At 53.0% G+C, this 9,797-nt stretch overlaps 2 protein-coding genes across 2 annotated transcripts; both read left to right on the top strand.

Moving 5' to 3' along the window:
* Positions 1 to 800: 800 nt before the first annotated feature.
* LOC125532955 lies at positions 801 to 1,936 on the top strand. Its single transcript, XM_048696795.1, has 2 exons — positions 801 to 1,607; positions 1,706 to 1,936. The coding sequence occupies exons 1-2, from the start codon at positions 801 to 803 to the stop codon at positions 1,934 to 1,936; spliced, it is 1,038 nt and encodes a 345-aa protein (XP_048552752.1).
* A 3,648-nt stretch (positions 1,937 to 5,584) lies between these two features.
* On the top strand, positions 5,585 to 8,336 carry LOC125521534 (WRKY transcription factor WRKY24-like). The gene is made up of 4 exons (XM_048686592.1): positions 5,585 to 5,895; positions 6,022 to 6,231; positions 6,708 to 7,486; positions 7,588 to 8,336. The coding sequence occupies exons 1-4, from the start codon at positions 5,794 to 5,796 to the stop codon at positions 8,012 to 8,014; spliced, it is 1,518 nt and encodes a 505-aa protein (XP_048542549.1). The 5' UTR covers positions 5,585 to 5,793; the 3' UTR covers positions 8,015 to 8,336.
* Positions 8,337 to 9,797: the final 1,461 nt, after the last annotated feature.

Below are 9,797 nucleotides of genomic sequence, written 5' to 3'. Positions count from 1 at the left end.
CTGGGCCCTGGGCCGTCGCCCCGCCGCCATACCCCCAGGGCCGGCCCTGAAACTAAGCCTCAAGTGTGTCTGGGCAAATTCGGCGAGTAAAGTTTGCAAGGCTACTTAGAGCAACTCCAACGGGGCGACTCATTTCGTCCGCTGGCGTCCGTTTGAATCGGCGCGGACACAAAAGTCGGCCTAACGCGCCGATCCAAATGGACGCAAACCCATTCCCGGTCCATTTTTGAGCCGGAGTTGCGTCGGTGCGAACATAAAACGGACGCGCGCGCGGGCCTCCTCCTCTCCCGGGCCCGCTGGTCGGTGGCAGCCTCCACCATTTCCCTCCATCCGCCCCCTCCCGCCCGCGCGCTCCCGTCCCACCCCCTGCCATGGACGACGACGTGCTCGACCTCGACGCCGCCACCGGACTCGCCTTCCTCGCCTCGTCCGGCATGACGACCGCCCCCTCCGGCAAAGGCAAGCCTCGCGCCTCCCGCAAGACCGCCGCTGCGCCCAAGCCGAAGAAGGTGCTGACGCACGAACAACGGGCAAGGGAGTCGGCCAAGAGGAAGGGCCGGAGGCACGCCGCAGGCACGAGGGATGAAGCCATCGCAGCGGCCGCCGTCGTCGCCGCCGCGCAGCAGGAGGTCACCAACGCCCGTGTCGTGGCGGCAACGAGGGAGGCGCTCTATATGCTAGGGTTAAACCCTAGTCTGCACGACCTCGTCAACGCCGTCATGGCCGCGACCAGCACCGGCTCGTCTGCGTTCCCTCGGATGGTGCTGCCTGACTCGCCCCACGCGTCGGCTTGCACCCCGATGCCCGGCTTCCACGTCTACCTGCAGGCGTCCCGCCTCTCCGGGGAGTGCTCGCCCGAGGTGAGCGTGGTGGCGCCTTCCACGCCCGCGCCGGCGCCCATCGACCTCAACGCCACACCAGTGGCCGGTGGCTTGTCATCCGAAGGCGCGAGGAAACGCGCGCGGCAGATGCCGGCCGACGTGCAGCCGGGCGCACACAACCTGTTCGACGGAATGTCGGCCGCCGGCGACGAGGACTACATGCAGAACCTGATCTTCGAGGCTGGTGCGCCGGGCGAGACACAAAGCCAGGATGGCCGAGGGGCGTTCACGCCGTTCCCTGGCTACGATCAAGATCAGGCGGCCTTCATGCGTGATCAGGTCGGTATGGACCTGGACGGCTTCCCACTTGACCATGAGTTTCCGGAGGACTACAGGCAAGAGGAAGAGGACGCGTGCGACATCGAAGAGGTGCCTTTGTTCGAGGACGAGCTCGCCAACCAAGCCGTCGGGCCGAAGCCGAAGCGCAAGAGCAAGCGGACCAAGGCATACACGAGGGCCGAGGACAAACTTCTTTGCGAGTGTTGGAGAGACATTGGGCAAGACCCCAAGACGGGCGCCGAACAAAAGCATTCAACTTTTTGGATTCGTGCCCACCGTGAGTTTCACGAGCTCAAGAAGTTTCCGCCTTTACCAAATAGTGAGCACGCGCGGGTGGTGTCCATTTTGAAGCGATGGAGGGTGATACAACAAGAGTGCAACAAGTTTTGTGCCACTCTTAAGAGCGTCAAGGCCCGCCCCGTGAGCGGCATCGGCATGCAAGACATGGTATGCTAGCAAGCCGCCCTCTTTTGTGTCTTCAAGTTTATGCTTGGTGTTCATTTGCATACCATTTGCCAATATGCTTGCATGAAATGCATTTGTAGGCATTTCAAGCTTTGGAGGCATTCAAGGTCCAACACAATGGCAGGAGCTTCAATCTCTCCCATTGCTTTAGGGTCATCAAAGACGAGGAGAAGTTCAAGGCGCAATATGCCGCCCTCAAGTCGCGTGGGGAGAAGCAAGCTGTGGAGGAGGTTGGGGACGGCGAGAAGGCACGGCCGCGGGGGAAGACCAACTCCAAGAAGGAGGACAAGTGGGATGCGGAGGAGGCTTGAGATGGACGCGGAGAAGCAAGCCAAGATGCTTAAGATAGAGGCGGAGAAGCAAGCCAAGATGCTAGAGATTGAGGCCGCCAACACCAAGACCAAGGTGAAAGAAGTGGCTCTCGCGAGCATGATGACCGGGGTGGAGATTATGAAGGTGGATCTCAACACCGTGTCGCCAGGAAGAGGCCGTGGTTTGAAAAGATGCAGGCCGGCATGCTCAGGTTCAACGACGAGTGATCTCGGGGCGGCGAGCGCCGTCCTTTTTTGTATGCCGGCAGGTGTGCTGGCATGACCACGGGGCCGCGTTGGCGTGGTCGAACTCAAGTTCCATCCCTTTTTGTGTGTTGGCATGTGTGCCGGCCGCTGGCGAGTGCGCCAGCATGAACTGTGTGGTGATATTTTTTTGAAGCTGGCATGGTGCTGGCATGAGACATGGCCGCTGACATGATATATGACCGCGGGCCTTTTTAAAAAATTGAGTGCGGACATGAAATTGGTCAGCGCGTTGGACGCACTGCCGATCCAAATCTAAAACAGGACGGCTGTCGGACGGGCGACCGACCCAAACAAACAAAAAACGAACAGACGTGTCGTCCGTTTGGATCGACCCATTGGAGTTCTCTTACTTCCTAGCTTCAATCCGCAGTAACTGAGCAGTCAGAGAAGGGGTCAAGCCCTCACCATAGCTCCATACATACCTCATTCCATCCAGAATAATTGGCCATTGTGACTTTCCCCTTGAAAACAAAAATTCAGGATATACCGGGAGTGCAGTTTTGTCAATCCGAATCGTGGAACCAGTCATCAACTGATAGTACAAAATTCATATCATCGGCTACACGAGGGGCATAAGTTTAAGCATCCGAATACCGTATTACTCGATAGCTTTGCTAAGTTAGCCAACAATTATTGGCCGAAAATAAATTTATCCGACCATCGCCACGGTTTAGCTAAGGCTTGTCTATTTCTAAATTGCCCGTAGTTTTCTTAAATCGCAATCACCTTTCTAATCTTTGGGATCAATTTCAGTCCATTCTTCTGGATTTCAGTACATGTATAACCTAGAGACTTAATGTTGCAAAGCACAGCTCCTTGTACGGAGAGAACTCGTAATTTGACCTCCAACGGTCAGATCCAGCAGCTACATATTTGCGTTGCCCCTTTTGCTAAAGGCATCACCATCATGCTTAGCTCTGACCTCCGCTGCTTAGATTTGGCAACAAGGTTTGATATCCTCCGGGATGAAAATGTCGGAACTAGCTTTCACTTGTTGGATGCACTCTTTCCGGGTGGAAACCCATGATCCAGTCGGATAGGCAGTGTCGACGTCCACCCGTCGTTGCCTAGTTGAAGCCGTTGGTTCGAGGATTGCTTTGGGGTTGATAGCCCTTGTTCGGACATCTAGCTGGACCAGCTAGTATGGGCGTGCGAGCGGTGATTTTTTCTGGAAGGCGTTGTCTTGGAGCGCTGCACCCTTGGTTTGTGACTGTATAGCTTCTAAATTTTGTAGTAGGATTTGGATATGTTGTCGCAAGGCTTGTCCTAGGCAGATGGCCTCGGATTTTCTTCTTTTATTTTTGTTCACGCCGAGTTGATCGGCCTTAGTGCTTAGCTTTGCTTGCCATTGTTTCAATAATTAATAATATATTATCGAGTGCATAATCTGACACAAAGGCTGAGGTATTTCCTCCCTTTTTGAGAAAAAACATTGATATGGATGCACAATCTCCTTCTTAAAGACCGCGCTTCGAAAGATGTGACTTATAGGGTCATAGACAGGGCAATACCATGTATAGTCAGACCTAAGGGTTAGCCTAACTCAATTGTTCTGCTCATTTGTCCCTTTTGTATCACCAAACAAGAATTTTAGGAGAGTTTCTAGCCTAGGTCAGACCTGGTTACACCAATGCAAGTTTCCAAATTGATAAAGACGATTATTATTCTCAACCTAGTTATTCATTCTGAACTGATGGGCGGTCAGCTGGAAAAGTTTAGAGAGTTTTAAGCCTAGGCTAGGCATGTGGCTAAATACCTATATTTGCGCCCTTTCCTCTCACCCATCCCCAATTCCAAGATGTTTATTGTCCTTTTATTTTGAAACAAAAGCCCTAAGGGTTGTATCCATTCAATGAGAAGGGGATTGCCCGGTCAATTAACGAAAAACCGGTACAATACACCCACAAGATAGGCACCCATGCGACCTGGTTGTCCAGTAAGAGCCGGATACACCATCTAAGAGATAACCTTCGCCGAGGTTGCCAGAAATCCTCATTGTCATCACTTCTTTCCGACCAAGCAACTTCGACTTCACCGTAGAAGACAAACCAAGAGCGTTCAGCGTGATCTCAAGAGATACACGCTGACTTATGCCATATAAACGACTAGAGGCGTTGAGGATGATGAAGCTCATACTTCGATGACAAGCCTTGAAGGGGGACAGAAGCACATCTTGCACCTACATTGGCAGGCATGACCATTAAAGATTCCTGAATCAAACCTACCTTTTGTACGGCATCATTGCCACTATGTCACCTCTCCAGATGCATCTCCGACTTCACCTCTAACAAGAAGGCGTGAGAACAAACCCATGGACATGCCAGGCAGTCGACAACAAAGAACATGCCACTACCTAGCCCCTCTCTCCACCATCATCATTTCACACGGGTAGCAATGCCAACCACCCGCATCATTGGTCTGGCACCTGCCAACCATGATATCATGCATGTACAACTCTGGGAAAGCATGGAAGGGACCGACGCTCCAGGGAGGGAAGCGATATGGGAACGATGCGGTCGCCCGACCGTGCGACAAGACCATAGGGTTTCACTCAAAGACACATCCCCTAAGAGTTGGAAAAGGTCGGAGAGCTCCATGATGACGCCCGCGGGCAACGCATCGTCGACCGATTTATATTCAACTGAAGGTTTCTGCTGTCATTTTGTAATTATGGTTTTATCATATATTTCACTTTATATACTCTTCTACTAATAACTCGTGGTTTTGTGTGTCGTCTAGATTAATAATAGGTTGAAAGAATGAATTTCTCCCTTTCCATAGAAAAAGGAGACAAAGATGTTGTAGTAACATTTTGGTCAAATTGCATCGGTGCTACAGTATTTCTTTTGGGTGCCAAATGTTTGAAAACCGAGAATGAACCGACTTATTTTGGAAACAAAGTGTTCAGTTAACAATTTTTAGCTCCCAGCAAAAAATTTATATTTAACAAAACTTTATATTTAACTAAACTTAATTAACTCCCAGCAAAAAATGAGCTTAATGAACACTGTCAAGACAAGTCTCCCGGTCGCCGCAAAGCGATACTGAGATGTGGCTTAATTTAACTAATCAACGAGCGCATTGTGGTTGGCCCAGGCCATGATCCCAGTCGACAAGAACTAGTCAGACAAACGATCCACGGCCGTCACTCCCTCCGCCCACCCAAAACTGTACCCGCCTCCGCACAGCCCCCTCCAAAGAGGTCCCGCAACCCGCCACGTGAGCCACCAAGCGCACTCCCATTGGTGGGTATCCCATCCTTCTAACCATCGCGCTGGTCGTAGCCGCCAGTCAAAGAAGCATTGCTTTGACCAGTCAACGGTCAAATATTCAAACCTCTATATAGGCCTCGGCCGGTCCTGTCCGGAGAGTCATCTCATCACCGTCGATCGATCCCATTCCCAGCTGCGCGCGCTCTTTGCTCCCCTTCTCCCTCTCCGGCCGTCTCCCTCGCCGCCGGTGACCTCGACGGCTGCAAGCTAGCTAGCTCCGGCGCTGCGCTGGCCAACTCGGGACCTGTCGCGCTCGCCTTCGCAACGAACACCTCGTTCTCTGCTGGCGGCAGAGGTGGATCAAGGCTGTCGATACCCATGGCCATGACGCCGCCGTCCTCCTTCCCGCCGGCGTCCCCGTCGTCGTACTTCAACATGTCCTCCGGGTTCCTCGACTCGCCGGTCCTCCTCACCCCCAGCGTAAGCACCGATCGAGCAGTTCATCGTAATCATCCCTCCCGCCGTGCCGCGCATGCGTGCACTGCAACGGTGCAAGTGGCTTATTTCAAACATGGAAGCTGACAGATGTGGGTGTGCTTGTTTCAGCTATTCGCATCGCCGACGACGGGCGCATTCCCCTCGCACCAGTTCAACTGGATGGGGACGCCGGAGAACGACGGCCTGCAGGGAAGCACCAGCCAGGACGAGCAGCGGCAGTACTCCGGCTTCACGTTCCAGACGACGGCGCCGCTGCCGGCGGTGACCACCACGACCGCGTCCTCCTTCCTGCAGTCGGCCATGCCCATGGCTCAACTGGTAAGACCGAATGATCAACTACATGCAAAGTCACTCGTTAAGAGAACGACATTTTGACAGTTGACTGGAAGATAGACGACCCCGGCTTCTTACTTGGAATATTCAGGCCCACTCATAATATTTTCTTTGTACTTCTAGCTCACATAATTTAAGCCTACTCAGAACATTGAGGCCCGCTCAGCGTTTGCCACACTTCTACTGTAGGAGTACTTCTACCCCACATACTATTTTTTCTGATTTCCTAAAAAAAAAAACTAATGTCATCTCCTGACTTGTTCACAATATGTGACTTGTCTTCACATGCCTTTATGCTTATCAGGTCAAAAAAATGCACACACGCATTATCTCTTAATATCATTTGGAAATTAAAACACTGTAGTCAACGCTGTCACACTCTAAGCTCAAGTCAAAACCATTGTACCAATTGTGCCCGTGCACTTGTACTACATGATCTCTAATATATTGTGCTACTGTAGGTGGGAGACTCGTACGAGCAGCAGCAGCAACCGTGGAGCTACCAAGACACGGGCATGAACGGGGGCGCGAGGCCGGCCGAGTTCACCACGCAATTCGAGCCGCCGACCACGTCGACCATCATGGCGACGACGGCGCCCGACGTGCTCGGGAACGGCGCCTACAGCGTCCCGGTGCCGTCGGGGACGGCCGGGTACCGCGTGCAGAGCCGGCGGCCGTCGTCGGACGACGGCTACAACTGGCGCAAGTACGGGCAGAAGCAGATGAAGGGGAGCGAGAACCCGCGCAGCTACTACAAGTGCTCCTTCGCCGGCTGCCCCACCAAGAAGAAGGTGGAGCAGGCGCCCGACGGTCAGGTCACCGAGATCGTCTACAAGGGCACGCACAACCACCCCAAGCCGCAGAACCCGCGCCGGGGCTCCGGCTCGGCGGTGTCGTCGTCGTACGCGCTGCAGTGCCACGGGGCCAACGACGCGTCGAGCGACGCGCTCTCCGGCACGCCCGAGAACTCCTCGGCGTCCTACGGGGAGGACGAGATGAACGGCGTGAGCTCGAGGCTGGCCGGAGCCGTCGGCGGCGGTGATGATCAGTTCGACGACGAGGAGCCTGACTGCAAGAGATGGAGGAGCGACGGCGAGGCGACGATTATGGGCGTCGGCAACCGGACGGTGCGGGAGCCGAGGGTCGTCGTCCAGACGATGAGCGACATCGACATCCTCGACGATGGCTACCGGTGGCGCAAGTACGGGCAGAAGGTGGTCAAGGGCAACCCAAACCCGAGGTACGTTCGAGCTGAAGGTTTACCGAACTTCTTGAGATGAAGCACGAATGTTGGACACGTGTGAGCTGACATGCACGGCTTTGCCTTTCTCTTCTCGGCAGGAGCTACTACAAGTGCACGACGCCCAACTGCCCGGTGCGGAAGCACGTGGAGCGCGCGTCGCAGGACCTGCGGGCCGTGGTCACCACGTACGAGGGCAAGCACAACCACGACGTGCCGGCTGCGCGCGGGAGTGCCGCCGCAGCAGCACGGTACCGCGCCGCGACGCTGCAACCGGCCGCGAGCTACCTGCAGGGCGCCGGCGGCTATTCCAGCCTTCGCCCCGACGGGTTCGGCGGCGTCGACGGCGGCGGCGCGCCCGCGGAGATGAGCGGGTTCGCGCTGTCCGGGTTCGGCAACCCCTCGTACTCGTACCCGAGCATGCAGGAGCAGCAGCAGCAACAGAGCGACGCGATGTACTACGACGCCTCGAGGACCAAGGACGAGCCGAGGGACGACATGTTCTTCGGCCACTCGTCGATGTTCTGACCGGAAAATTCTCAACGACACCCATCGAAATCAAGGAGTAGGATTGTTCATTTTTATCTTTTTTTGGACTGTGTGTGCATAGGTCTCCGGTCAGGTTAGTTCATTTTTTTGGAGGCCCGGACAAGGACATGACTGCCAGAATGGTGGTGGCACATGGCCTCCATTTAACACCTTGCACAAGGAAGATTAGTAGCATAGGGAATAAAGTAGAGGATCCATTTACGTTTTTTTCGGCAGTTTGACTGCCTTTTATTCTCGGTGAAAATTCGTTGTAATCATATTAATTTTACCCTTAATTTTAACACAAGCTTGAATGATCTCAGTCTAATGTACTACTACTATGTATCCGCGTTATTTTGTGGACAAAATAAATATACTCTAAATGATCGCCGCCCGTGGCGGAGTCCATGCCCCACGTCTTGTTTTCCCCATGTCTGGCAAACTCACCAGCCATGAGCCCCGGGAAATGAAACTGCAGGAGGGGAAGAGCAGAAGTGGGCTTCCTGGGACCAAGCCACGGTGGTGTCCCATGTGCTACTCTTCCTCACCGGAGTCCGCTGTATTGACGGCGCCATACGTGGATGGGTCAACCTTGTGGTCGTCACGGTCGCCTGCGCCTCCTCTTCGACCACCTCCGTGTCGATCTCCATGAACAGAGTGTCCCTCTCCTCCCTCTCCTAAGAAGAGATTTGCCTCTCATCCCAAGAACACGCCATGGCTTCTCTGCACAAAAACTCGATAAAGGTCTAAAGAGATTTGGTTTTGTTATTTGTGAGAAGAAGGAAGGCCTTAGAGCGGTATATAAGAGGGTTAGGTCGCAAGATTTCGCAAGCTAAAGGCAGTTGGAAAAGATTAGGAAACAAACTGAACGAAACCGGATCAAATTAGCACAAGATCATGCCTTCCGAGCGAAGGAGGCGCACGGTACAAGTGCTTGTGACCGCACCGCCTCCTTTTGCCAGCGTTCAAATCATCTAAAACGAAAGACAGCCGATGGTATGAGCGCTAGTGCTCGTACCAGGGGTCGTATTGCTTCTCGGTACCTGCAAAACAAGATTTTTTTAATGAAAAGGGGTTTTGTATCCAGAATGAAAGACGGCCTATGGTGCGAGTGTTGGTGCTTGTACCGCCAGTCGTACCTCATTCGAGCATGACTAACCGAAAGTCCCAAAAACCGAGGCAGCGCATGGTACGACCGGCGCAGTCCTACAAGCGGTTGTACTACCTGGAAAAACCTTAATTTTGCACATAATTTTTAGCCCAAGTCAAAGAGATGGAAATTTTTAGCTTTAGGGAAACATGTACATGTGGCAAGGGCTACTTTTGTGCTTCTCGCAAGACTTGTTCTTTAGAAATGCTTTGGTTCCAACTTTCTTTTCCCTTTTCGGCGGATTCTTTGATGAATTTGTCCTGAACAACTTATTGGGGCATAAACCGTTAGGATGATTATTTGTATCAAAGTCATGTACCTTTTCGCACTAACTTTTGAAGTAGATGTCCTTGTATAGCTTGCAAGAGGGGGGGGGGGTCCCCATGCGTTCGTGTCGTGATCCCATCAGGAGATATGGTTGAACCATGAGGAATGCATACATTGTCTTCCTGTCCCTTTGCTTCATTTTGCGTTGTCAATGAGACATCCATCTTCTTAGCATCTATCGCAATCCGGTTTAGTATCTTCATATAGAATTCCTATAAAAGGGGAGCCCGCTGGATCTCTTGGCTTCGAGTCTTTTTTTGTGAGTACATCTTTTACTGCCTCACTATTCGTGTAGACTACAACTTT

The sequence above is a fragment of the Triticum urartu genome, chromosome 1 (genome assembly GCF_003073215.2).
Source record: "Triticum urartu cultivar G1812 chromosome 1, Tu2.1, whole genome shotgun sequence".
In the NCBI taxonomy this organism is placed as follows: domain Eukaryota; kingdom Viridiplantae; phylum Streptophyta; class Magnoliopsida; order Poales; family Poaceae; genus Triticum; species Triticum urartu.
The sequence above is the reverse complement of the archived record's forward strand: the minus strand, read 5'-3'. Positions and strand labels throughout refer to the sequence as shown.